The following is a 27,289-nucleotide window of genomic DNA, read 5'->3' on the forward strand; positions in this document are numbered from 1 at the left end:
GGTGTTGATGATGAAGTGAGCAATACTAAAACACTCGAGGAACTGTACCGCTTTTGTAGACGACAGACGGCTTACTCTACCCTAGTCTGGTCTAGTCTAGGCAGTTAGGCAGCTCTAGGCAGCAGACCCCCCACTGGATATTTGCATTGGCTATCAGCATCGTATTACGCTGTGATCTACAAGCTTAGCGGATTCACGAATTCGGAGACGATATCAGCTGATGTCAGCACTGCTACAGTAGGTATCATTGATAAATAGATATTCGGGTTCAATACATATCAAAGATTTCCAGTCCAACTGTGGCATACCCTTGTTGTTTAATCACTGCCTACCCCAACAATCTCACATCAGCTCTATGAACCAGCACATCCATTCACAGACCTCTAACCCCAACCTTGAGCAGCCATTGGTCAGACTCAATCTGATCTCTGAGTTCTCCAGACATCAAATCGTTGACATCCCACGTCGACCAGACGAATCGACCATGGAGGAACTGTGCCTCAGCAGAAGCGGCCCAGACTGCAAAGCCGCCAGGGAGGTTTTCTAGTTCTTGTGAGTAATGTTCAAGAGCTGGCATTTTTTTCCCAACATACCATCTGTCCATGGGAGGGTGTCCTCAGTATACCCAGTCTTACGAGCTGCTTCGGTGAAAACTATAGAAGGATGGAATGAGATGACGCGCATTTTTTCTTCGGGTGTATCTCGTGCAACTTGCTGCATGACAGTGGCAAATGAGCTCTTGGTCAGCTGATACCCTGGCATTTGAGGTGCACTATCCCAGCAATGGATGTCCTGAGTTGATACAGAAATGACAAACTACTAGCGATTAGTAAATAATGACAAGTGTGGACTTTGTCCTCAGTACCTTCTGCTTGGCATGCCCAGGCTGCTTGTAGAATCTTTCGACAAGGTAAAGCGGAGCGTGAACGTTGTTCTCAAAGTCTTGCCACAGTCTGTCGGCGCCTTGGTCGAGTATCGGCAGCAGCGCTGGCTCACCAACGGCGTTAACAACAAGGACGTCGACCAGGATGCCCTCTTTTTCCAGGTCATCCCAGACCTTCTGGGACTGATCTCTGTTGAACACATCACAGGTGCGTGCAGTGACAGCCGTGTTGGGGTAGCTTTCATTAAGCTTAAGTGCTGCAGCACTGGCAACATCTTCACGGCGTCCCAGAATCACGACACTAGATGCTCCGGCAATGCAGTAGTTTCGTGCGATTGCGTGGCCAATACCTGCCGAACCACCACAGACAAGGACAGTTCTACCTTGCTGAGACAACTCTGGTCTCTGGGGAGAAATTGCCTCATAGGGCTTGTCATGGTTACGCTATTACATGTTAGTATGTATGGAGTAGTTTGTAGAGTTTGGTTCCGCACAATGGTGATACCGTTGATAGTTGCGGTGGGGGAATTCATGTTGTTGTGCGATTTGCGAGAGTAGTATGAGTTTGTAAGAGAGGTGAATGAAGTGCTTTTTTTAATCAATAACTACAGATTAAAAGAGCCATATTTATACATAAATTGTTCATTGTCAAGCGATGTTTGCTATTCCACCATTGCTGACTTGATACTGATCCTGCCGAGTAATTGTCCCAAGATGGCAAAGTCAATGAACTAGGGTATTGTGCGGATATAGTATGTCGACAAGCACCCTTCATGTCACAGTGCTTAGACCCATGATTTACTATACTTGGTAAGTACTTTGCGTTATATATATAGCCCTGTTGAAACTTCACGGTATGTCTCCAGCAGCGGCAGCTTCTTTCATGACAAGCTCTTCACTAGATCCACACTACCTGGGCATGAGATTTGCAACCAAATTCAGCTAGCAAATGGGCTCAAGGGCCTTGCACTGTGATCGGAAGGGTCTGGTTTGTCGTGGTGATCATTTGAGCAAATAACCAGGGTCTAGCCTCGGTTTCTAAAAGAGAGTTGAGACTGGGCCGTAGTTGCATTAAAGGTTGCACATCTCGATGCACAATTTCCTCATTACCGACGCTCTTACCCTGTACTATTTGTCTGTATAACCAGTTGATCACCAACATAGATAGAAAATGGCCATTCCGCTTGTGCCGAATAGACTTAAGATCTTGAAAGATGATTAAATAATTCAGATAATTAATCCTTTTAATTCTGCTATCTCTGTTCACACTCTCTCAGACTAGGAGTGAGATGATCTTCATTTATCAGCAAATCTTGTATGGAGCAACAACACGATCTAGTATAATTCCATCACCATCCGTATGGACTCAAAAATCTGTAGATCTATCACTGGGGATTTACTTTTTCTTGACATATTTAATTAAAACTCGGCGGCGAGTCACTTGCTTGTCCGGATTGTAAGGGTCAGTCCGCAGCGCGGCAGTCAACCCAGCTACCAAAGTGAGCAATAAACCCGTTCCTGCAGGATCAATCGCAGGGATGCACACATGTACCTCGCCTAGCATGTGATCGACAATGCCAAGTACCAACTGGCTCTCGGACACTTAGTATCGACCGAACTGTCCAACTTTCATAGCAGATCTCTCATAGTCAAGGCCGAGACTGTCGTTCCAGAAGAGTCTTGGAAAGGCTGTTCGATGGGACCTCGCAGCATGGACTTAAATACCAGCTATCAGGTGGCATGATTAGCGTCTGTTCTAGGCTTCCCATGGCTAGATCCGTCCAAAAACAGGGGGTGGTTTCATCCGTATAGGGACAGGGTTGCGCTAAATCCAGAAATACGAGCAACTAAAGGGACGAGCTAACAAGTCCACAATTACACGCGTGAATTAAGCTTATTATTGGCTGTGGCGGATACGAGATTGCAGTCAATGCGTGCAATGCCGAAGTTAGGGGAACATATAAGGTAGAGGAACAGTTCGACTTCGGCAGTCAAGACGAGGAACTCAAGAGCTTTTCCTTTCTTCAAACACCATGCATCTCCTCAATGGGAAAACAGCAGCGGTTGCGTTAGGTGCATAAAACCCAGAACCTATTCTATTGCTAACGCTAACAACTTCGACAGCCCTTCTCAATTCGTGCAATGCCCTCAAGGTCACCATTCTTGCAGACACCAATCGCGATGGCAAGGTCGACAACAACGACATTACTGGTAAATCCACGTGGACAAACGACAAAGGCGCGTTGATTCTTCCCAACATTGGCGATACCGGAAGCCGTTGTGCTAAGCAATGGGGACCAAGTGTCGACATCCAAGGAGACGAGTCTTATTTGGACAAGTGCAACGATGCCTCAGACAACGTGCAGCGAAATCCTAAATATCTCGCTTCTCTCAAGACTCTCCCATTGACCGCCCTGAGTGCAACCGCCAAGGGTTCAATCGCCATTGCCGACAAGACAGGCGCCTCCAAAGTCCGAATCTTTGTCAAGCAGAGCGGCAAGTGGAATTACGTGGCTGCAGACCATGTCTTCACTGCCAAGGAGCTCAAATCCGGACTCGAGCTAGGCGTTGATGCCCGTGATGTTCGTCGTCCTCAAGGCTGGAATGGCTATGCCAAGATCCAGTTCACTGTCACCGATGGCAAGACCAAAGCGACTGACGCTGTTGCTGTACGAGTTGCGCCAGTACTGACACATCATCATGGACAACACGCTCAGCGCATCTTTACGACTGGTGTTAATGAAGCAGGTTTCAACAAAGTCCAGGAGAAATACGTAGCTGACATTCTACGCAATGTGGCTGACGCTGGCATCAAAGAGCCTATCTTTCAGTTCCACAACCAGGATATCTGGACACAGGACTTTTTTGAGCCTGGTTATGCCAGCATTCCTGGCCCCAATGGCCCCGTCAGCATTCGTATCATGATTCGATCAGCTCAAAGCAGCCGTAGATCTGGTCGTGACGCTTTCCACGATCTTCGCAATGATCAAGTCGGCGCCGTTCAGCACCCTGGCAATGGAGACTCAATCGATTCCACCGGTAACCTCGAAACCATCCCCCCTTACAGCCACAATGGAAAGAGCTTTCCCGTGGGCAGAACCATCATGGGTGCATGGGAGGGTAGAGCTCCTCTCATGGTAGAGTTTCTTAAAGCTCAACAGGTCCAGGAACCATTGATTCTCGACACAAGCTGGCTTTATGTGGGCCACGTGGATGAGTTCATCCAGTTCCTACCCAGCGATAACAAGCTCGGCTGGGTCATCATGGTTGCTGATCCGATGAAGGGCGTCGATCTCTTGAAGAAGGCAGTCAAGGCTGGTCATGGCAAAGTCAAAGCTGTGTCACGACCCTTGTCAGCAGATGAGAAGAAAGAACAATTGTGTGTTCCCCAACAAACCATTGCTGAGGCGCTCAAGTTTAAGAATTTTGATGCTATCAACAAGCATTCGGCTGAGCGCATCCAAGCAAATCTTGATATCATCAAGAAGGAGACTGGTATCACAGACGAAGACATCCATCGTGTTCCTGCACTTTTCTACTACACCGATTCGAACAGTTGGGTATGCTCCGGTGAGACTGCAGAAGATGCTTCAGCTCAACCTCAAAAGGCCGCGAGCAACTCGGGTATCACAATGAAGACTTCCCAGGGCGGTCCCGGATTCAAGGCAAAGTCCATCGTCGAAGCAGCCACCCCGGGAAAATCTATTCAGCGCCGGGTGATCGACCCCGCCACTCAGGTTACCGCTCTCTACCCTGGTAGCGTCAATGGTCTGGTCATGACAGATACCAAGATTCTTGCGCCTAGCCCTTGGGGTCCCGTGATCAACAATCAGGACATTTTTGCTTCTGCTGTATCCCAAGTATACACGAACGCCGGATACAATGTTACATATCAGGATGATTGGTTCTCTCATTTCAAGTTGCAAGGAGATGTTCACTGCGGTAGCAATTCATGGAGGGAAATCCCAAAGAAGTGGTGGGATTCGCTTCGAGTAAATAATTATTAGTACATTTTAATTCACATCCATGACTGGCTAAATGCCTATAATAATTAACACCCACTTTCCAATGACCAAGATCAGGCCGCATGTGCTGATACCCTCTTGCCATAGGAAGAAGCCTGAGCCTGTTCGAAGCCAGGTTGCTGGATCGACATTGATGCCATCTTGACCTCACCAGGTGACTCGCAGTTCTCTTGGATGATTTCCTTCCCAGCCGGTGCAGGGCGAGTAATCGAGAATTCCTTGAGTTTATAATCAGAGTCTCCTTTCAGAACCATCTCGGATAGAGCTTTGCCTAGAGTCGGCACAAACTTCATCGCCCAGCCAGCAGTGAAGATTGCGATACTCTTCTCTGCACCTCCATTCAGATACTTCTTAGGCAAGAAGTCCAGAACAAACATGTTGTCTAGAAATGTTAGCCGTCAATAATACTGTGGAGTTGAAGGGATCTTACCAAAGACATTGGTCTGCAGGCAGCTGACAGTAGATGCTGGGACTGTGTGATCGACACCGACGACGTGGTCTCTGACGAAATCTTGGGTATCCTGAATATCTTCCGGGCTGAGAACATGGGTTTGGCGTTCACTTGGATCTTTGATCGTCCGAGTTGCAGCATCGACAGCGATGCGGACGACATTTGGCGGACCCCATGGCAGGGCGGGAAACCCATAGAAGAGACGGGATCTTTTGTTGACCGACGGAGCGAACTGAAACCACATGCCTTTTCTCAGGTCAGTAGCTAAAGCGGCACACAGAGATATGGGACTTACTAGGGAAGATAGTGCCGTTAGGACCGGCGTTGGTATTAAAATATGTCGCAACCATCTCCCAAATCTCTAGTCCCAGGGAAATCCCAAAACTGGGCTTCAGGACATGGTTGACATAGCTTCCACTTGTGATGATGATCTTCTTGGCAAGATAAGTCACAGACTTGCCGTGCACAGTGCCATGGACTTCCCATATGGATTTATCCTTGTCTGATGGACGAATCTGCTTGACTTCAGTGTGCTGTTTGGCATCGGCGCCATAGTCCCTCGCCAAACTGTAGAGGGTCCGTAGCAGTAGCTGGACGTTGATGACTCCGTTGTCTGGTGCGAAGAGACCCATCCAGTCTTTCTTCAAGTTCTTGAATGGATATTGCTCTTCGATGTCTTCCGCAGAGACTGTGTCTGTCAGCCAAAAGAAACTCAATGAGAATACGAGGGTACCCACGCTCTTTGTAGTGCATATCGAACTTTTTCAAATTATCGATAGGTCCCAGTAAGGTTCCTGTCATTACTCCCGTTAGCAGAGAATCTTCACAAGACAAGACATTTAACTTACCTTCAGGCGTGTCATCACCCATATCCTTATCACCGAAATTGAGCAAGCCACCCATCCAGCGAAGAGATACGCCAGCATCCTTCTCGAGAGCATCCCAGTGCTTCATGGCTTTGGTAGCCAGTTCAGCCATGAACTCTTCGGTGTACCTGGAGAATGTAAGTCGTCGCACAAGTCAATCACATCTCAGCTTACATGGTGCGAAACATGCGAGCCAGATCACCAGAGCTCCCGGCCTGGTTGAAGAAGTTGTTTTGCTCGAGAATCATGACACTGGCCCCTGCTTTGGCTACCTCGTATCCTGCAGCCAACCCGACTGGACCACCGCCGACAACAACCACATCGTAGATCTTGTTGTCTACCATTGTGAACTTTGACTGGAGTTTGTTTTTTTGTCGCTTGGTTGCACAATATGTCACTTTCGAAAGTTGTGCTACCATCCAGAGGAATGGCTTCATTTTATAAAGACTGATTTGACAAGGAAGATCTCAGCCGCACCATTTACAGAATCATTTACAGACGCATGTCTCGTTCCAGACTATCAATGCTAATTCATTATTGGCCAAGAAGGTGCTTTGCTACGCTGTGGAATTCCATTGAGCAATAGTTGACACTATACGCAACCATTAAGAACATCGAAAGGGTGCAGAGAAAGCCGTTTCTGGCCTAAATGAGGGGTTGAGTGCTGTTAAAGTGTTCAATATGTCTCAGCCAAAAAGAATTGTTAGTGACAGTTAACAGCTGAGAGCCACACAACCACGGTCTGGAATGGCGGGGATGCACGGGACGATCCGCGTCTCTCTCTGATGTGGTGTCATTCGACGTGTAAGGCCTAGTCATCAAATTGGGCGCAGCTGAACGGTGAGATGATCCCTCGTCATCTGCCGAAGCAGTTATCTCCTCAATTATGGGTGAGACAACTAACTCTCAATCTCTCCAAATTTGCCAGTCAGCAATTAGAGGAAGACCGGCCTAGAACGAGTGCGTCAAAGTCCCTACCGTGAAAGTCCTGTAACCCATGCCTGTATCTTGAACTCGTTAACGCGGTATCTCATTATCAGGTATGAGGCTGACATCAGCTGACGGGATCCTTCATTTTGGATGAAACCAATACTTCTCTTGAGATCAACGCCAATTAAGATTATCATGATCCGATCTCTTGGCAGGCCATTGTTGTTTTCCAGTCAAGTGTTGCATTCAACTTGACGGTATTTTTCTTCGATGTTGAAAAGCATACAGATACCCTGAAGTCAATGAGACTAATCCCCGCGCTACAAGGGCGCGGTAGAGTTTGTAGGGATCTTGCTTGACAGGGGTATGGAGAATCATCACAGTATGGAAGGAATCAAGCCATCAGACAGTAAGAGTTCAGCCAATTTAGCTTTCTGGGCTTATTGTTCATGGTCTCGTATTCCGCAGTCATGTATATTGAATTGGGGTATTGTACAGAAAGATCAGGTGCCGTTCCTCATGCCAACACAGTGATGAGTTCAAGTAACACCATTGGAATTTAATCTTCTAACAACCATGATTACTACTAAAATAACAAGACCCTTGTAACCATCTCCAAAGTCCCTACCCTCACCACATGTTAATACCGGTGCGACCACTCACTCTGTGGCGGTGACGCGTTCGACATGGGTGAAAGTTCACTGTGATGCATATCGTGCATATTCACGTCAGCAGGCAGCTCAACAGGTCTTTCATTCCTCTTCAAATCAGGATGGCCCGTCAGCTCCGATGCAGAGCGATTACGAGCAGGCCATACAACTGAGGCAACGCCGTGAGACGGAGTCGTGCCTGCAGGCGAAGATACATGGTTCGGGTCCCAGCCACCAGGAGAAGTTGATTGACCAGGGCTTATGGGATTGTGCGCCATTGCCGTCTCACCTTGCGGCGGTGGCGCCGCCACGCCGCGAGGTCCGCTGTAGTGCTTCCGTCGGCGATAAATGAGAAGTCCGCAGCCTAGAAGTGCCAGGATGGAGGCTACACTGCACCCGACCGCTATCCCTGCTATGGCTCCAGTGCTGAGAGATGAGGATGATGGTTCGTCGGAGGCAGATGGAGCAGCAGTTTTGGTGCTCGTTGAAGTTGCTCGTGTCGCACTTCTCGTGCCCGACTGAGCTGTGCGTGTCATGAGAACTTCCAAATCAGGGTCATTAAATCCGCTGATGGGCGTCGTCTCGCTCGCACCACCTTTGGCACTGCCTCCAATGGATTTTCTAATGTCAACTGGTACTTCGTACGTTGTCAGGTCATCCTGGTATCGAGCCCAAATGGCGTCTTCATCGTTCTGTTTGCCCAAGTTCATGTTGTGTACACCCTGAATAGATGGCACATCGCATTCTTTCTCTGTGGCATTTGCGTAGCTGCCACCAATGACGAGCATCTGGGTGTTGTCGATCACGTTGCAGCTCATCATACTCTTGGGATATGTTCCAGTTCCGTTTTCGTAGCCCGGATAAGGTCCGCGAATCCATTGGAAGCTTGGAATGGTGAGGATATAGATGTCGTCGTAACCAGTCTCGTGGGGAGGGAAACCTCGACCACCAAAGATGTAACTGGCCAGGAGTTAGTACTCACCAAAAGTTAAAGGTTGGTCGTTGTAGAACTTACATATTGTAACTTGATCGATCTTGAGCCCATGTCGCGCCGCCACAAAATCGCCGTCTATCATTAGGTGCGTCGCCAGATGTCTTTTGAGTATACCATCTTGCGTTCGCCACGTCGTATAGCAAGATCTCGTCCATGGGTTGAGGCTTAAGCGTCCCAGTCCCATTCAAGTCCTGACCGCCTCCAAAGTATACAAGCATTCCATCGTCTCCAACGGGGAGGAAGACCATGACGCCCTCAGCTCTTCCGGTATCGTCGGGGCCGGTGACGTTACTCCATTTATTCGAGTCCATCGTGTACTTGATCAGCCCGCTTGACGCCACTTTTTCTCCTTGCCAGTCTTGAACAGACTTATCACTGAGCCATCCGCCGTAATAGTATGCCTCGCCTCTCGATGGTATGGATACCCCAGCACCGTAACTGGCAGCCTTGACTGAATTCGGAGGAGAGCCGTAGGTGTGCCATTCGTCGTAGAGGATGTCGTAGCTGTACAGGTTGAAGGGTTCTGTGGGCCCGTCTTCGAAGTCGCCGCCGTAGAGGTAAAGTCGTTTGTTGATTGAGTCTTCCCACAGGATACCGCCTTCGACACTCGGTATCGATCCGTTCTTGGAAAGGCCGGTGTGGAATTCGGGCATATCACCATCAGAGATGCTGTCGAGGTCATTGTATGTGAAGAATGTATCTGTAAAGTTGTCAGCATGTCTTCGGATGACAATTAGTGCGATACCCACTTGTGAAGTTCTCCCTAGGCGGTTGATAGTTGATGATGCCTCCATCGATGTAAAGTTTCCTATCCACCACAGCAGTCTGTTGACCGAATCTTCGACAGAAGTTGTCAGTTGGGTCTTTCTGGGCAAGCGAGATCCCTATCAGACAGCAAGCAAGAAAAAGAAAGGTGTGTCGTGGCCATGATGGCCCCGAAGACTGATCCATGGCGCCGCGAGTGACAATAGTTGGTTACTATTGTGGAAGAGACTGCAGGTCCAACAGGAACAGGACGATTTGCAGAGATACTGTGTAGTATTATGAGATCAGAACAACCCTCAATCGCTGGGGAGGCAGCCCCTAGGCGGTGCATGGTACGCATCGGAAGCCAACCTCTCAAGATAAGTTCCAGCTGCAAGTAAGATAAAAGCGCCGCACACCATTGCCGAAATGGGAAATATTTGTGACGAGTGAGCTGTATTGGCAGGGGTTTCTTAGGGAAAATTGGATGACTGTGTATTGTTGGGCTCCAGGTCACACTGCAGTGCATAGCGTCTTGGTGCTGTACGTCCATGCTGACAAGGCTCAGAGCATGGAAGTAATCTCACTGTCTCTTGGGCCTATCAATTGGATTGAATGGCAATACAGTAGTAAAGGCGTCTAAAGAAACATACTGAAAACACAGGAAATAACAAGTAACATACGTGCCACTCTAATTCCCGATGGTGTCCTCTCTTCAGCCCTGTTCAGATGGAGATGGAAAATGTGGTTCAGTGTAGGGTTCACAACTATGCATAAAATTAGCGTATACCCAGAATGCCAGGTTGCAACTCATCAGGACCGGGGAATTAATCGGGAGACTTTGTATTGGTCAAGGTTATAAAATCCCCGTTATTTGATGGACCTGGAGCAAGGATGCATCTAGACCTGCTGATTCCGGCCTGAATGGTACGCCCGAGTCCTTCCCAGATGCTGACTGCATCATCCAACAGTTACCAATCGGGATGAGAGGGTTTGGGTATTTGGACAAATAGCTGGTAGCACAGGTGGCTTGGCTATTATCTTACCAGGGAAAAACAGGGCTGAATCAACGGAATCAATCGGACATGGTTCGATGAGAGGTCGGAATCAGACCATCCGTTCATTTTATTTGTGAAGTATAAGACTCTTCATTGGTTCTACTATAGACAGTGGAGGCTGAGTTTGACGCTGGTAGTATCGCACAGCTGTCCCGTTCTGTATCTGCAATTTCCTTTCTGCAGCTTCTATTCGCTGTTTTACTTTGCGGCTCCATCCTTGACCTCTATCTCGACAATGTCCCCGCACTCCAGCATCACCGGTGGGATCTTGGGATTGTACAGATGACCAGGCACTCGATCCTCTCCTGCTGCTGCGAACTCTTCGCAGTCACCAACACACCACCACATACCCCGCGGTTCCATCCTCAGACCGAACTTCCCATCTGGAAGCTTGGATACTAGGTCACCAACATCCACATACCTGATGATAGGCTCTCCGGGCCTCAAAGTAGTCATAGTCTCCAGTCTCGGACGCGGGTCATGTTGTCCATATAGACCACAACCACCCGGTTGGGTTGCCTTTCGTACTATTTCGTTCGTAGTAATATCCACGACCTGGATAGATACCCTAGGGCTGGGTCTTTCGGTGTCGATGATGCGGGGACGCGGATCTAGAGGAGGGAATCCAGGTTCTGGTTCAATTGGGCCTGATGGGACGAGAAACCTTTGGCGATCGCGGGTTTGGACACAGATAGCTTCAGTACCCTTGTTTGTAACCGTAATCTCAAGACGCAGTGCATCATCTTGCGTGTCGTTGCATCTTTTCATCGTTGTCTCTATCTTGGGAGGCCAGGGAAGAGATTCCACTACATTGAATAGTGCCCTGCCATTTTCTCTGGTGCTGCACAGCTTCTCTGCCTCGTTTGGCTCGGAATGTTGATCATTCTCGTCAATGAAGACGTATTCTCCCAAGTCTCGAACTTTGGGCCTGATTGTGTACTTCTTTCCAGGCTTGAGTAGCGCCGCTAGGTCGCTATCAGGGTGAATGGGGTAGTGATACACCGACCAGTCTTTTTTGACATTGTCATTTCTGCCAACGGGTGATTTGAGATACAGAAATGATCTGTCGAGACTGTCGGGGTCCGTGGACTTTAATTGTCCAACGCTAACGTCGGTATCATCCTCTCGTAATGAAAGCAGCCCATTAGAGAGCGCGTACGGGATGTCAAGAATGGATCTTGTCGTCTTCAAGCCCACGTTTCGAGGATCAGTATCGCCATTCAAAGGTCGACACAAGCCGAAGGATATGCTGAATGGTAGTTTGCCTGATTTGTCAAACACAAGATAGTCGCTGTGGATGACTGTATGAATCTTGAAATTATCCATTCTCACTGCAATGCGAGAGCTAAACTGGAGTTTCTTGTTGAATAGGGACTGATATCAAGCTGAGTTGGCGACGTCTGACCACGCTGTTGATGGGAAGATGTTCTGGCAAAGGAGTCACACGGTACGTCATGGTGGCGGTCCCATGTCATGTGAATCACAGCGCGGCCGCCGCCCAATGGTTAATTTAGCCTTTGAGTTCCTGACTATATCTTGTCAATATCTGAACTAAGGGGGGATCTACCCGCTGCGCCTCCGCTATGTTTGCTCTCGCGGATGCTTCCACGATCTAGTTGGATATTCATGCGTAACTATCAAGTTATTAATCCGCGTCAATCTACCAAATTCAGATATGGCCGAATATACACTACAGTCAACGGGTTTCAACCGCTTGGCCCCCACCCAAATCAACATCATGAAGTGTATCTTTTCCTATAAAGGAAACCACCGATCCGTCTCGCGAGCATCACAGTTACACTGTCACTTAAAGAAAGGCCTCATTGAAGGCGTTGATCTACAGTGCTTCTCTCTCAGCCTTCAGCTCCGCCGCCCGCCCCCAATCATTGCCAAGGTTGTATCATGAGGGGAAAGTGGAATATTTGAGCGAATCAGCTTAGCAGCCAAACAAAGTCCCGGCCCAATCTCAAGAAAGAAGCGAGGTTTCTAGATGTATCCTGAACATCAATCTTGTTAGTAAGTATGGAAGGATTCTCTAACATCAGTGCTGAATTCTTCTGGACATCAGAAACACGCGACAAGCACAGATAGTCGCGGTTAGCGATTGTTGTCGATGCAATATGCAGTTCATAAACTTGGTAGTTTGTGATCTCGATCTCAACCATGTAGAAGTCCTGCCGCCATGCTTTTGAGCATTGACAATCATGCCTGCATATCAATTATTTGGGGGCCATATCCTAATTACTTGACTACGCGCCAGCGGTTAGAGATGGATCAGATCAGACCAGTCTGTACGAATGCTCCGCTGTAACATGATTCGCGACATAGGTCGGCTGGTATGCAAGAGAAACATGGGATCCTTAACTGAAGGGCATCAGAATAAACAGCTTACGAAGTATGATCTAAGTATCATAAACTGGCCAACTGTTTTTGTCTCTTATGGTTACAGAAGCCAAGGTGTCTATGACCCCAAGTATCTGCTACTTTGACAGCGACTGCACCAAGGCAGTGTTTTCTTTTTTTGTACCACTCTATAGTTGGCATTAATGATGTGATAAATACGAGACAAGTTGTCTCATGGAATAATATAAATACATGTAACCCGCACCATTGCTTCATCAATATGAAAGCAACACACTTTCTTTTCCCTTCTACCTCATCAAACTGTTCACGAAGAAACCGCAACTCAAAGGAACGCAGTCGAAAACATCAACGCCCTCTTAGGCTACATCCTCACTAAAGGTGGTCTAATATTTCCATTATTCACTGAACCTACCTGGTTTTAAGGAACGAACCTGCTTCTCTCCTCCCTCCACCTTTTACAATGTCTTTTTCTCAAGTCTTGGTGATCACGTTGTGCCTTGTAACTACGGGGGCACATGCAAAACCACTATCACCCCCTTCCAAGGTCTCTAGTCGCCAGAATCCCTCTCCATCAAGCTATCCTCTTGACGACGCCTGCGGCAACGAGTGGAAGTACCTCAACTTCGATATCAACAAAGACGGGGACAGGGCCCATTTGGAGCTTCTTCATGACGTTATTTGCTCTGGTGAGCTTCGCGGCATTGCTGCATGGGGCGCATTCGCTGCCTCAGAAAGGCAAACGTCCAAAAATGTCGTCTACGACCTCTTTTTTGATACAGAGGAAGATACCCCCGCAAAGGTCAACGACGTTTTAATAACTATCGCGGGAGAAGTCACTGAGGGCAGTAATGCTGGGCCAAAAGTTGCCCAAATGATCATTGATAATTCAGGTAATCCTTCCTATCTCGGCCATCACACAAACTTCCTCCTCTAAGCTTTAGGGAATAAAGATGAAAAACCTAAGAGTGTGGTCTAAATTGCATAAATCAACATATCAATTCCGTCTCTTATGCTTTTATTATATCATGCATACTGACTTTAAAAACATAGACTTTGGCAAAAGCAGTGATAATAGCTGCGAAAATGAGGGGACTCTGGCTTACACCCAGATCGATGTGGACGGGGATGGTCGCGAGAAGATCCATTTCTGCGAGATTTCCTACGCTAAACCAATCCACGCAGCTGATATTAAGTGCGAAAGCCTTGATAAGTACCCTAGCACCAAGATGGATACTTTCTCTCGTGTTGCACTCCATGAAACTCTGCACTATAGTACGATTGGGCCCAAGTCGAAGCTAGGAGAAGAGATCGGCGACCAATTCAACGAAGATGGGCAACGCGCATACGACCCAGAGCGTGCACATGGTCTTCAGGATCCCAAACAGGATAATCAACCAGGAAAGTCGGAGAACAACGCTGACAACTATGCATGGATGTCCCTGGACGCTATCATCAGCAATCGGTGCAACATGGAAACAACAGACGGAGAGAAGCCTTGGCACAGTTTCTTCCCCGATCCACCCCCAAAGTACGCTTGATCCATCGATCGAGCCATGAGCAGCTGTGAAGGTCTTTGAAGCACTTGATATTGGATTTAGGGTTGAAAGAGGAAGAAGCAGTGTCTGTGTCTCTTCTTCTATAAGGTAGTTACTTATGTGCACATTATGGATTCTAGTCTGTACTGTATTAGCTACTCTACGATATATACATCCTTATGACTAAATCGAGTTACAACATAATTTTCCTTTTATCTCTAAGAACGTTAAACTATTTAGATCCTAAAGTTTATGTTTTAGACCAAAGTGAGAAGACTTAGACCTAAGCTTAGACAAGGTGGAAAGAATAACTATCCGTGATTTATAGTTCGGTACGCTGGAGACAACAAGGTCAACCGGGGAAACTCTAGTCTAGTCGGATATTTAGAACACACCGTCTTCAGCAAATCTAGAACGAGGTTCCCAGAAAGAATTCAATCCATTAAAACATCATTGCCAAATGCACGCTATCATGGCAATATCCTTAGACCACCGAATTATAATACAAGAATGTTCACGACGTCCCTTTCCTCCAAGTAGTCCATCGACTAAACATATGTCGTGCGGCAACACATGGTTTGCGCTGGACCACGCATGTATCGCACCATCTCTGTGATCCATTACCACGATCATTGACCTCCTGTCGCAATACAAGCCGAACTTGCACTCCCAGGGAATTACCGACAGGCTCATATCCCCTTTCAAATTGACTATCAGGTTTACCGGACGCAAATTGAATTAATGCAAAGGCAGAGGTTGATGCCTAGGGGACTGAGGCAAAGACCAGCGTTGGCAGTGCAGTCAGATGCTCTCGTACAACTGTTGCTTCCACCACCTGAGGCTGGAGGACCGCAAACATTGTTAATGCATTGCGATCCAGCAGTTGTGCAATCAGAGTTGGCATTGCAGGCGTCACCGTTATTGCCTCCACTACCTCCACCACCACCGCCGCCAGAAACAATGCAGACGGAATTAACGCAGAGACACAGGTTGATGCCAAGGGGACTGAGGCATAGACCAGCGTTTGCAGTGCAATCGGAGGCTGCATTGCAAGAGTTTGAACCACCTGTGGCCGGTGGGCCGCAGACATTGTTAATGCATTGTGATCCAGCAGTTGTGCAATCAGAATTGGCATTGCAGGCGTCACCATTGTTGCCTCCACCACCTCCACCACCAGCAACGCAAACAGAATTGATGCAGAGACAGAGGTTGACGCCCAGGGGACTAAGGCAAAGACCAGCGTTGGCAGTACAGTCAGAAGCTGCATTGCAAGAGTTTGAGCCGCCTGTGGTCGGTGGACCACACACACTGTTGTTACACTCTGATCCAGCAGTTGTGCAGTCAGCATCAACTGAGCAGGCATCGCCATCGTTACCACCACCGCCGCCGCCACCGCCGGAAACAATGCAAACAGAATTGACACAGAGACAGAGATTGATACCAAGAGGACTGAGGCAAAGACCAGCGTTGGCAGTACAGTCAGATGCTGCATTGCAAGAGTTTGCGCCACCGTCATTGGGGTCAGGTCCACAAGTACCGCTACCCAAGCATATAGAGCCTGTAGCGGTGCAGTCGCTGTCGTCGGTACAGGCATCTCCGTCGTTACCGCCTCCTCCGGGTGCTGCTACACAGAGAGAATTGACACAGAGACAGAGGTTAATGCCTAGGGGTGAGAGACAAAGACCAGCGTTGGCGGTACAGTCACCAGCGGTGTTGCAAGTCGTTCCAGTGTTGCCAGGGTCAGGGCCACAGGTGCCGTCATCCAAGCATATAGATCCTGTAGCGGTGCAGTCGCTGTCGTCGGTACAGGCATCTCCGTCATTGCCGGCTCCTCCAGGTCCTGCAACACAGACGGCGTTGAGGCATACGCAGAGGTTGATGCCCAAGGGAGAGAGGCAAAGACCGGCGTCGGCAGTGCAGTCATCAGCGGTGTTGCAAGCCGTACCAGTATTGTCAGGGTCAGGACCACAAACACCACTATCCAGGCATATAGATCCCGAACTAGTACAGTCAGTATCATCTGTACAGGGATCCCCGTCATTGCCAGCTCCCCCAGGCCCTGCCACACAGACGGCGTTGAGGCATACACAGAGATTGATGCCCAAGGGAGAGAGGCAAAGACCAGCGTTGGCAGTGCAGTCATCAGCGGTGTTGCAGGCCGTACCAGCATTGTCAGGTCCGCATACATTAGTATCCAAGCACACGGAGCCTGGGCTGGTGCAATCGTCATCCTCGGCGCATGCGTCTCCATCGTTGCCGCCTCCTCCAGGAACAGCCACACAGACACTATCAACACAGAGACAGATGTTTAGTAGTCCGTCGAGGCATAGACCGGCGTTGACTGTGCAATCAGCAGCAGTGTCGCAAGCAGTTGCACCGGGACCATCGGGGTCAGGCCCACAAACGCCACTGTCAAGACAGATTGAACCGGCCGTAGTACAATCATCGTCCCCAGTACAAGCAGACCCATCACCGCCAGCCCCTGGGCCGCCGCCTGGAACCAGGCAGACAGCATCGACACAGACACAGAGGTTCAGGAGTCCATCCACACAGAGGCCAACATTCGTCAGGCAGTCGTCAGCTGTAGTGCAAGGCGTCGTGTCCGGATCGTTAGGATCAGGTCCGCAAATACCACTGTCGAGGCATATAGATCCTGGGTTGGTGCAGTCGCTGTCGTCTGTGCAAGTAGAACCATCATCTCCATCTCCCGGTCCAACGCCGGGGACACAAATAGCATCCGTACAAACACAGAGATTAATTCCCGCGATGACACAGAGATCAACGTCGACTAGACAGTCATCGTTCGATGTACAAGGAGTTGTAGCTGTTTCTGTGGGCACCACTGCCGTCGTAGTCGCATCACCGTCGGGTGCAGCGATGCAGACACCATCGATACAGAGACAGATGTTGAGAAGACCGTCCAGACAGAGATCCGCGTTGATAGCACAGTCATCGGCTGAAGAACAAGCGGTGGCTGTCTCTGTCGGCGTAACTCCAGTTGTAGTAGCATCGCCGTCGGGGTTAACAACACAGACAGCGTCAACACAAAGACAGATGTTGACGAGGCCGATGAGACAAAGCTCGGCGTTGGCAGCGCAGTCATCAGCTGTGTCGCATGCAGTAGTGGGTGTGGGTGCGACTTCTCCGTTGGTGGTGGTAGCAGCATCTGTTTCCTCACCATCAATGGCAGTTGTAGTCTCAGTAGCGAGATCAGGAAGAACACAGACTGCGTCAACGCAGACACAGAGATTGACGAGACCATCGGTGGTGCAAAGGCCAAGCTGGGCCAAACAGTCGTCGTCTGTGGTGCATGGAAATTCGGTCTCTGTGGCCGCTGGCTCGGTCGCTGTGAGAGTGACGGTTGCGGTGGGCTCACCATCTGTTCCATCGAGGGTTGTTACTTCAGCATCGGCGGTCGTATCAACGTCGTCGGTAAGAGTGACAGTGGCAGTTGGTTCCCCATCAGGCCCATCAAGTGTAGTCACTTCAGGGCCGTCAGTTGTGCCATCGTCCCCAGTGAGAGTAACAGTTGCAGTTGGTTCGCCGTCAGGCCCGTCAAGAGTAGTCAATCCGGGACCATCATCGTCGGTCAGCGTAACAGTGGCTGTCGGGTCACCATCTGGCCCATCGAGAGTGGTAAGTTCAGGGCCTTCAGTAGAGGCAGAGGTAGGTCTTCCTTGGGGGTCTCCGGTAATGGGTTGTTGAACGCAGATTCCATCAACACAGCGGCAAATGTTCTCGCCGTTGAAGAGACAGGCGTTATCAACGAGACAATCATCATCAGTAGTGCAGACTGAGGTTCCAGTTGGTGGGGCAGGGAAGTCGTCTGTAGTGGCTGGTCCGATATCCTCAGTACTGGTCGGGTCACCTGGGGTAAGATCCGGGTCAACGAGACAAAGCTGATCCTTGCAAATGCAGACATTATCACCAGCAACAACGCACACCTCCACGTAGAGATTGCAATCGCTATCGACTGAACAGGCAAGGCCGGTCTGAGTAGGGTTGACGGGGAACGTGATGGTAGTGCTGCCCTGAGTGATGACACCAAAGGTCGAAGTCCGGCCGTTGCCCTCAGGCTGACCGCTGATGCCAGTCGTAGAGCCCGAAGATCCGTCTGTAGCGTCGCTTGTGTCTGTAGCATCGGGGTTTGGGATAACTGTGACGGATCCAGAAACAGTGACAGTTAGTGATGGTTCATCGTCAGGGTCACCACCATCTCGTGTTGGCTGAGCATCAGGTCCGTCTCCATCCCCACCGCCAGGACGGCCGCTGTCCCGAGTTGGCTGAGCGTCAGGTCCATTTCCGTCCCCTTCACCGGGTCGACCACCATCTCGTGTAGGTTGAGCATCAGGGCCGTCTCCGTCTCCGATGCCACCGCCAGGCCGACCGCCGTTACCCTGAGGGTTGCCATCAACGCCGGGACGAGCTGGGACACAATCACCTGCTAGACATCTTTGCCCAGAGGGACAGACAACGCCAAAGCAGCTGGCGAGATCCGGGTTCGACGTGCAAGTCTCAGCCAAGCAGATCTCATCGCTGGCACAGACCTCCCCACCACAGTTGGCGGGATCACCAAGTGCCACGCAAGCGTCATCGATGCAAGCATAGTTGATGGGACAGTTTGATCCGCCGCAGTTGATAGGGCTGTCGACTGGGACGCAACGATCATCGATACAGGCGAAACCTGGTGGGCATTCCACGGTTTGGCGACGTGATAGACCGGAAGAGGGACCACAAGTTAGAGGATCGGAGACGGTAAGACATTCTCCCCCAACGCAAATCTCATTGGAGGAACAGTCGGGATCGCAGGCTGGGGTGGGGGAGCCGTTACCATCACTGCCTGGGCCTGGGCGACCAGGCCCGAAGTTGTTGGCACCTCCCTTGCCGCCAGATCCGGAGCCTGGACGTGAACCTGGGCGAGATCCAGGGCCGTAGCCGGAACCGGGACGTCCAGAGCCTGTTCCGGGATAGTAGCCATTACCATCACCGTACTGGGGCTTGCCAGAGCCATCCACATAGTACCCGCCCTCGTTGTAATAGCCCCCTTCTGATGAGCCACTTCCATTTGGCTTACCACCAGGGCGTCCAGAAGACCCACCGTTTTCGTAGGATCCGCCAGAAGTGCCCTGGCCACCAGAGCCACCTTTTCGTGAAGAACCCCCTTTGCCTTGAGAGCCTTGGTCAGATGACTTGCCTCCAGAACAAGAGGGGCAGTTTGGTCCCTGTGGGCGGCCACTGGATCCTGAGGAGTCACCAGTGCAGACAGTTACAGATGCTTCAGCCTCTCGGAAGAGGTTAGTGGTACAGATTCCAGAGATGCAAATCTCATCCGCGCCACATCCTTTCTTGATCTTGCCACACTTGGAGCCATCGGTTGAGATACTGATAGGCAGGCACTCGTGCTCATAGCAAAAGAAGCCGGGATCACAAGGTCCATGAGATGAACCGCAAGAGTCAGTTTGTTCTTTCTCTTTTGTGAACGAGAGGAACTGGCAAGATCCAGAAACACAGAGTTGGCCAGCGGTACAGCCCTTGGCAGACTCGCCGCACTTGTAAACATCGGCCGAGATAGAAATTTGTTGGCATTGCCCATGATGACAGGATGAGCCAAGAGGGCATGGGGTCTTTTTGTCGCAGGTTTGAGGGTATGTTCCGAGGATGAATGGGATGCAAGAGTCGTCGAGACACCAGGTTCCTGCATCGCAAGCAACCTTTTTGGGGCCGCATGATTTGGATTCGGGGTCGATGTCGAGTGTTTGGCATTGTCCGTTGATGCAGACTGCTCCTGCACCGCAGTCTTTGTGGTCTTTACCACAGATGCGAGAGTTGGCTGCAATCTCAATGGCAACACATTTGCCATCATTGCACCACTGACCAGGCTCACATGTGGTGTCGCACTTGTTGTTTCCGAAATCTAAGGGGTAGCACTCTCCAGCGATGCAGATCTCTCCGGCCTCGCACGAGTTGCCATACGCACCACAGTTCTTAGGATCAAGACCGATGGTAGTGCTAGTACAGACTTCCCATGTGCAGAGTTCGGATAGAGGACAGTAGACGTGTTTGTTTGAACGAGCGACATGGTTGTATGATTGGAAGGGATATGCAGAGACGGTGATGGCTGTGAGAGCGATTGCCGTCAAAGCTCGCCAGCTCATTGTATGAGCCATGGGTGATTATCGATTATTTCTATTGTTGAACAAATGTGTAAGTTGTAACGAGTGACGAGTTTGAAACGAATGTTGTGCTTGATGCAGTGAAGCTATCCAGAGGATGAGGTCCAAAGCTATATAGCCATCTCTAGATTTAGATAAAATGCTAATATGTCCATTGTAAATGCTTTTTCTTATTGTGAACATCACAAACAACACCGAAGCATGCCTTGCATATTGAAAACATCTTCCTCTCCCTGGGTAACAAGACGTTGGATACCAGTTTGAGATGATGAGAAAGGAGATGTCTGATTACACGGCACTCGGCAGTTCGAATTCTCTCACAATGAGGATCTAGACCCTTGAGGTGTATGAGATTGGTATGCAGCAGACAGTTCAATATCGAGATAATGATCAGCATCAACCAAGATCGGGCTGCGACATGATCTCTGTCGTGAAAGGCGATACCTAGGCATCGTTAAGAACTGAAGGGGTTCACCTAGGCATCGTTGAGAGCTGAAAGGGTTCATTCTGACACATTCATCTTGTGATAAGACTTGTCGAAAAGGGGCTCGATGTTGTTTTCTCTGTGAAATGCTGCTCTGTCCTCCATACTCATCTATTGGTCAGTATCTTGACAACATGACACACTTGGGTGCCAACATTTTCAACATGTTTAAAAGAGTGTGATTGATATCTGGGCGATAGTTTTTGAGCCAAGTTAAAATGAACTTTTCAACTCCGTGTCTAACTTGAAACAACATGGCATCTATGTGTTTAGATTCAATCTCTGGGCAGCCGTTGGTACCGATACAGGGTATGGTGGATGACGCTTGGCACAACTGCGCAAGACTCTGAAAATCTACCGTCTGGTTCATATTGTCTTTCATGTATGATTTGATAAACATTACTATACGCGTATGGCCAGACATACCACGGTTATCACCGAGTCACTATTAAATTTGTCTGTAAAGGGTACACATTAGTAGAACAGTCTGTTCTTTTCGTCCTTTTAGATGCACGGAGATTAAAACTTTGCTTATGAGACCCCCCGCATGCGAGTACCAACAGTGTCTCTGATCATCCCTATCACAGCTGCAGAGGGCGACTCAACCATTAACTTTTGCATCTATCACTTTATCACCATCATACACCATTATATGATTTTGTTTACAATTCCAACATCGAAACAAAAGCCTCGTTGTTTAACTAATATCCGTCTACTGCACTTGAGATGTGGATCGTGTGAGGAACATCTGTGTGAGACAGGCTAGGCGTCCAAACCCCCTTTCCCTAGTGCCAAGACTCTCGATGCGATCGAAATCGAACCGACCCTGACCTCAGATCTCAACCGGTGTTTGAAACCATCCAGGCTGTTTAATGGTGAATGTATCCAGGATTGGTTAGTATCAGCTACGAGCTTCATCAACTCCACATCGACCTAAACCCGTGAACTACCAACGCTAGTCCCTACCTTATCTTTGGCATGATGGATGAATATCCTGGGGTGCGGCCAGGTATCCACCGAAACAATGTCAAGATCTCCCCGGCTTCGATTATGGCCTAACAGCATGACCTGATGTTTTCTTTGCTGGCTGTCACATTCCTTCACGCCATGCAGGCAGTGCAATATCCATGCACAGCTGAGCTATATGCCGTATTCGAGTGGAATTTGCCGAGGTTTGAGTCATTGACTTTGCCTTGCCTTCTTCATTGTCTTGCCAAGAAACCACTGTATGTCAGATCATAGCCATATGTGGCATGTTGTGTAGCATCGGTTAACAAGTTCAGGTTACACAAATATGCAAGTTATGTTACACAATTATGCACGTTTTTTTGCGACTTCTTCCCTTCTTATTTAGGGAGGTCAGATCATGGTTCCCTTCTATGGCATGCTGTGTAGCTTCGGTTAACAGGTTCGGGTTACACAATTATGCGAGTTTGGTTACACAAATATGCAAGTTTGGTTACACAAATATGCAAGTTTTTTTGCGACTTCTTTCCTTCTTATTGAGGCCAGAACATAGCCATATGTGGCATGCTGTGTAGCATCGGTTACAAACTTCAGGTTACACGAATATGCGAGTTTGGTTACACAATTATGCACGTTTTTTTGCGACTTCTTTCCTACTCAAATAGGTCTGATCATGGCCATTTATGACATGCTGTGTAGCGTCGGTTAACGAGTTCAGGTTACACGATTATGCGAGTTTGGTTACACAAATATGCACGTTTTTAACAACTTCTTCCCTTCTCCTTCAGGTCAGATCATGGCCCCCATCCATAACATGTTGTGTACCGTCGGTTAGCAAGTTCAGGTTACACAAATACACAAGCAACTTTCAAGACTTCTTCCCTTCCCTCGGGGGGTCAGAAAGAATGAGACACGGCTCTGCCAAAATTCGCTCTCAAACCCCTTGTTTACGTCTCATATTTTCTGAACCCCCGTAGCTTTCTGATTTAGGTCAGATCATACCCCCCCTTCTATGATATGCTGTGTAGCTTCGGTTAGCAGGTTCAGGTTACACAATTATGCGAGTTCTGTTACACAATTATGCAGGTTTTGTTACACAAATATGCAAGTTTTTTTGCGACTTCTTTTGCGAGTTCTTCTCTCATTTACTCCGTAGGTCAGATCATATCACCACTGCTATGACATGCTGTGTAGCGTCGGTTAACTGAGTTGAGGTTACACAATTACACTCGAAACTTTCAAGACTTCTTCCCTTCTCATCTGGGTCAGATCATAACCCCTGTCTATGACATGCTATATAATGTCAATTAACAAGTTCAGGTTACACGAATATGTAAGTTTTGTTACACAAATATGCAGCTCTTGTTACACAATTATGCACGTTTTTTTGCGACTTCTTTCCTTCTTCAAGGTCAGATCATAGACCCCCTCGCTATTTGGTGGTTAGTACAACTGAAATGGCAATTTTATCCTTCCCTTCCCTGTGTCAAGATTCATAGAAAGTAAGGCATAGAAGCAACCTCATTTTCGCATAATAGAAAAGAACTGCTTAGTAGCCTACTTCTTCTTCTTCTAGCATAACCAAGGAAATATCGAAATCCGACTTTAGACCCCCTTGATATGTTGTGTAGCGTCGGTTAAGCAAGTTCAGGCTACACAAATATGCAAGTCTTGTTACACAAATATGCAAGTCGTGTTACACAAATATGTGAGTTTTTTTGCGACTTCTTTCCTTCATTTAGATCTGATCATAGTCCCCATCGACACACTATAATACGCCAATTAAGAAAGTTCAGGTTACACAAATATGCGAGTTTTGTTACACAAATATGCAGGTTCTGTTACACAAATATGCACGTTTTTTTGCGACTTCTTTCCGTGATTTAGGTCAGATCATAACTGTCCTCGACATGGTGTGTAGCATCGGTTAAGCAAGTTGAGGCTACACAAATATGCGAGTTTTGTTACACAAATATGCAGGTTTTGTTACACAAATATGCAAGGCGTGTTACACAAATATGCACGTTTTTTTGCGACTTCTTTCCCTTCATTGAGGTGCCTAGGGGGAGTCAGAAAACATGAGACGTGAGCAAGTGGTTTAACAGCGAATTTGGTGGAGGCGGGTCTTATGTTTTCTGTCCCCCCGAGGGGTGCAAGTGTCTTGAGTATGCGAAATCACTGTTCGTTGATAGTGATGGATGATCTGAAGGAAAGAAGTCGCAAAAAAACTCACATATTTGTGTAACCTGAACTTGCTAACCGACGTGACACAAATGCAACGTGAAGCAGCCAAGATACATCTATCCCTGGGCACAATTGGCTTCTTCTTACTGCCTGGCAGGACCTTTTGATTGCATGGCTTTGATATTCATGCAATACACGAACCATTCTTCCATGAGACTCTACAATTGGATGAAGGGTTGATTGCACCTCAGTCAATGACGACTGATTTGTGAAATACGCATCGAGATGTCTGCCAATGTAACAATATTGATATTGAACCCTGGACAAAACCCCGTCATGTGTAACCCGACGGATATAACCCTGGCTTGAAAATGAGGCCTTCCACCATGATCTCACCAATGAACGAATGCCACGTCAAAATATCGATCTCACCAATGAACGGATGCCACATAGGTTCGCAACAGCTCGGCGACCAGAAGACAAGAAGTTTATGGAGCACTTTTCAGCGGTTGACCAATAGTGTTGTTTTATTCTTACTTTTGACGGAGAGATTGCTCCGAGACCAATATCAAAAGTGTCTTACTTAATGCGGCTGACAACATGAATCCGGTGATATGACGGCCAAGTGTTGAGATGCATGTGCACAAGAATTTGCCAACACATCACCCTTACATTCCAATCCAATCATAATAGCGAGATTCACCGAATTTCGAATCTCGGCACCTAACTGTGTCGCAGATGCAAGTTGTCACTCTTAAATTTAACATGACTTGTTCATTTGTCGTGTTACGCAATGGTCAGACTGGCATCTGATCTACAGCCACGTTACGCACAGACTCCGCCAACAGATAAGGTGAACTGTCAAGGGAGATGTAGGCTAGAACTGATCTACGGCATTGGTGGCATCTGAGCCGTTTCTGTCAACGGTTGATAGCTCCGATCAGCATCGGTCAGTAAGGACTAGATGGCTTTAAGATGGGTTCAGTCATGACTTGACTCCACCAGCCCCAGACTCGAAAGATGTTGTCTCATACACTCGGTAATCGACACACCGAATATGACATTAATTCAGACGTAGACACACTACGATTTAACCCAACATAGTAAAATCTACATGAACATGTTTTCTCCGATACCCCTAATGCAAGTGCACTACGTTTTAACTCAACATAGCAAAACCTGCATAAAAATGTTTCGCCGAAGCCCCTGTATGTTACACAAATACACGTTTTAACCTGATGTATAAAAACCTGCATGAGAATGTTTCTCCGATACATTGCATGAAAATGTTTCTCCGATACATTGCATGAAAATGTTTCTCCGATACATTGCATGAAGACTGTTACACAGAGACAATATGCAGTGTGATAGTGGCTTGCAAAAATCAACGGAGGTACGGACTCCGAGATGAGTTAGGAATTCCTAACTTCCCGGAGTTTGACACAATTCTGGCCGCTAATTCTAGCCCGTGATTGTCCTCTCCATTAGGAAACTGGTCATGCATGAGTGAAACAATTGATATCATTCAAACATCAGGATTACCTGGCACACATTACTCTAAAACAGCTTATACCCTGGCATGTTGTACGCCTCCCAGTTATCCTCAAACTCATATCCCACAGCCTGACCAGCTCGCTTGGCCATCTTTCGCATTGGACAATCGGTAACTGTTGTTTCCGTTGTGGTAGTCGATGTGGAGAGCGTGGTTGTAAATGCAGTGACACCAGCCTTTGAACATGCCTCGTAGTACGCCTCCGGAGAGTCGCAGTACCCAGCATAACCGGGGACGTTATGTGGCAGGATTGTAGTGGCTGTTGGTTCGCCTTCGGCTCGGCGGGCGAGAGTGTTGATGACTGGTTGGCCTGTGTACTTACCAGTCGGAATCCGAACCGCGAGCTCGCGTTTCACAACAGTGGTTGTACTTCACTCTATCAGTTCATATCACTTTGGATGTTTGTGACGTGGACTTACACCGGGAGCGGGCTGACTGTGACAACGTTGAAAGCTGAGCAATCAGCGAGGCGGCTTGTCAGAGGAGGTTCACCATCCGGACCACCGACGCCTGCCACGCAAGCATCGGCAGATGCAGTGGCAGTTGCTTCGGTGGAAGTGGGCTCTGCAGTAGCACTAGAAGTCCCAAGGCCAACAATCTGACCATTCTGACACTGTGCCTCTATAAGAAGATCAGCCCCCAACTCAACTTCAATTGACAGTGCAATGCATACCTTTATACACTGTTAAAGACACCGGCTCACAGCCAGCAGATGATCCAAAGGTAATGTAGATCGTTCCATCACTCTCCAGATAACAAAACCCCGCCTCGTCGAAGGCCTCATTCTCCCACGCGAGCTTGCCTCCAATCACAGAAAAGGTGGTGGTGACGGCATTAGCTGGGGGTTGGCCATTGGCAGCTAGCTCCTGTCGCTCATCACCAGCGTAGTAAATCGGCACGCCGTTATCCAATAACTTGCCGTTGTCAAGACGGAAGACGGAAGCAAAGGTACAGTCAGAAGGGTTATCGTTTCCAACAAAGGTGGTGTCTCTCTTGGCCAAACGCCTGATACGGTTGATCTGGAAGATAACTGCTTCACCAGCTGGCTCGGAAACACTTGTAGTAGTAACAGTAGCTTCTTCCGTGGCAGTAGAGGAAACAACTGCAGAATCAGTAGTAATTGAACCACCCGTCGTTGTCTGACCAGGTCTACAAGGTCCAGCCACGGCCGTGGCTGCAATTAACGCGAGGGCAAAACTCCTGGCAATCATTTTGGTGTAAGCGAGTGTCGATAGTTGGCAAGAAAAGAGTGGAAATGTTTCGCCCTATGCAAGGTCACAGCAATAAAAACATGGGAATTGTCAGTAATAAATATCGGATTCCTCCTTTTTCTGCTTCATTTCGCAAGGCAATTTAGCGCTGGCCGAATCGTACCGTACCTGAATTTAGTCAGGGGTTTTAAAAGACTATCGATTTTCGTTTGCCTCTAC

The 27,289-nt window shown here is 48.4% G+C and overlaps 8 protein-coding genes across 8 annotated transcripts; 2 read left to right on the forward strand and 6 right to left on the reverse strand.

Annotated features, from left to right (window-relative positions):
* Window positions 1–373: 373 nt before the first annotated feature.
* FPSE_06677 (uncharacterized protein) lies at window positions 374–1,416 on the reverse strand (the record flags this gene model as incomplete). Its single annotated transcript, XM_009259795.1, has 4 exons — window positions 374–543; window positions 594–816; window positions 866–1,327; window positions 1,378–1,416. 4 exons carry the CDS (start codon window positions 1,414–1,416, stop codon window positions 374–376), a joined length of 894 nt encoding a protein of 297 aa, XP_009258070.1.
* Window positions 1,417–2,916: 1,500 nt separating this feature from the next.
* On the forward strand, window positions 2,917–4,890 carry FPSE_06678 (uncharacterized protein; the record flags this gene model as incomplete). The annotated part of the gene is made up of 2 exons (XM_009259796.1): window positions 2,917–2,956; window positions 3,008–4,890. The coding sequence occupies 2 exons, from the start codon at window positions 2,917–2,919 to the stop codon at window positions 4,888–4,890; spliced, it is 1,923 nt and encodes a 640-aa protein (XP_009258071.1).
* Window positions 4,891–4,961: 71 nt separating this feature from the next.
* Window positions 4,962–6,569, reverse strand: FPSE_06679 (uncharacterized protein; the record flags this gene model as incomplete). The annotated part of the gene is made up of 6 exons (XM_009259797.1): window positions 4,962–5,290; window positions 5,339–5,605; window positions 5,655–6,047; window positions 6,097–6,153; window positions 6,208–6,353; window positions 6,400–6,569. 6 exons carry the CDS (start codon window positions 6,567–6,569, stop codon window positions 4,962–4,964), a joined length of 1,362 nt encoding a protein of 453 aa, XP_009258072.1.
* A 1,226-nt stretch (window positions 6,570–7,795) lies between these two features.
* FPSE_06680 (uncharacterized protein) lies at window positions 7,796–9,750 on the reverse strand (the record flags this gene model as incomplete). The annotated part of the gene is made up of 3 exons (XM_009259798.1): window positions 7,796–8,765; window positions 8,821–9,499; window positions 9,549–9,750. 3 exons carry the CDS (start codon window positions 9,748–9,750, stop codon window positions 7,796–7,798), a joined length of 1,851 nt encoding a protein of 616 aa, XP_009258073.1.
* Window positions 9,751–10,799: 1,049 nt separating this feature from the next.
* On the reverse strand, window positions 10,800–12,057 carry FPSE_06681 (uncharacterized protein; the record flags this gene model as incomplete). Its single annotated transcript, XM_009259799.1, has 2 exons — window positions 10,800–11,951; window positions 12,007–12,057. 2 exons carry the CDS (start codon window positions 12,055–12,057, stop codon window positions 10,800–10,802), a joined length of 1,203 nt encoding a protein of 400 aa, XP_009258074.1.
* Window positions 12,058–13,425: 1,368 nt separating this feature from the next.
* Window positions 13,426–14,503, forward strand: FPSE_06682 (uncharacterized protein; the record flags this gene model as incomplete). Its single annotated transcript, XM_009259800.1, has 2 exons — window positions 13,426–13,855; window positions 14,016–14,503. 2 exons carry the CDS (start codon window positions 13,426–13,428, stop codon window positions 14,501–14,503), a joined length of 918 nt encoding a protein of 305 aa, XP_009258075.1.
* A 716-nt stretch (window positions 14,504–15,219) lies between these two features.
* FPSE_06683 (uncharacterized protein) lies at window positions 15,220–20,667 on the reverse strand (the record flags this gene model as incomplete). Its single annotated transcript, XM_009259801.1, has 1 exon — window positions 15,220–20,667. The coding sequence occupies one exon, from the start codon at window positions 20,665–20,667 to the stop codon at window positions 15,220–15,222; it is 5,448 nt and encodes a 1,815-aa protein (XP_009258076.1).
* Window positions 20,668–25,864: 5,197 nt separating this feature from the next.
* On the reverse strand, window positions 25,865–27,070 carry FPSE_06684 (uncharacterized protein; the record flags this gene model as incomplete). The annotated part of the gene is made up of 3 exons (XM_009259802.1): window positions 25,865–26,228; window positions 26,279–26,480; window positions 26,533–27,070. 3 exons carry the CDS (start codon window positions 27,068–27,070, stop codon window positions 25,865–25,867), a joined length of 1,104 nt encoding a protein of 367 aa, XP_009258077.1.
* Between the last annotated feature and the right edge of the window lie 219 nt (window positions 27,071–27,289).

This window comes from Fusarium pseudograminearum, chromosome 2 (genome assembly GCF_000303195.2).
Source record: "Fusarium pseudograminearum CS3096 chromosome 2, whole genome shotgun sequence".
NCBI classification, from domain to species: Eukaryota; Fungi; Ascomycota; class Sordariomycetes; order Hypocreales; family Nectriaceae; genus Fusarium; species Fusarium pseudograminearum.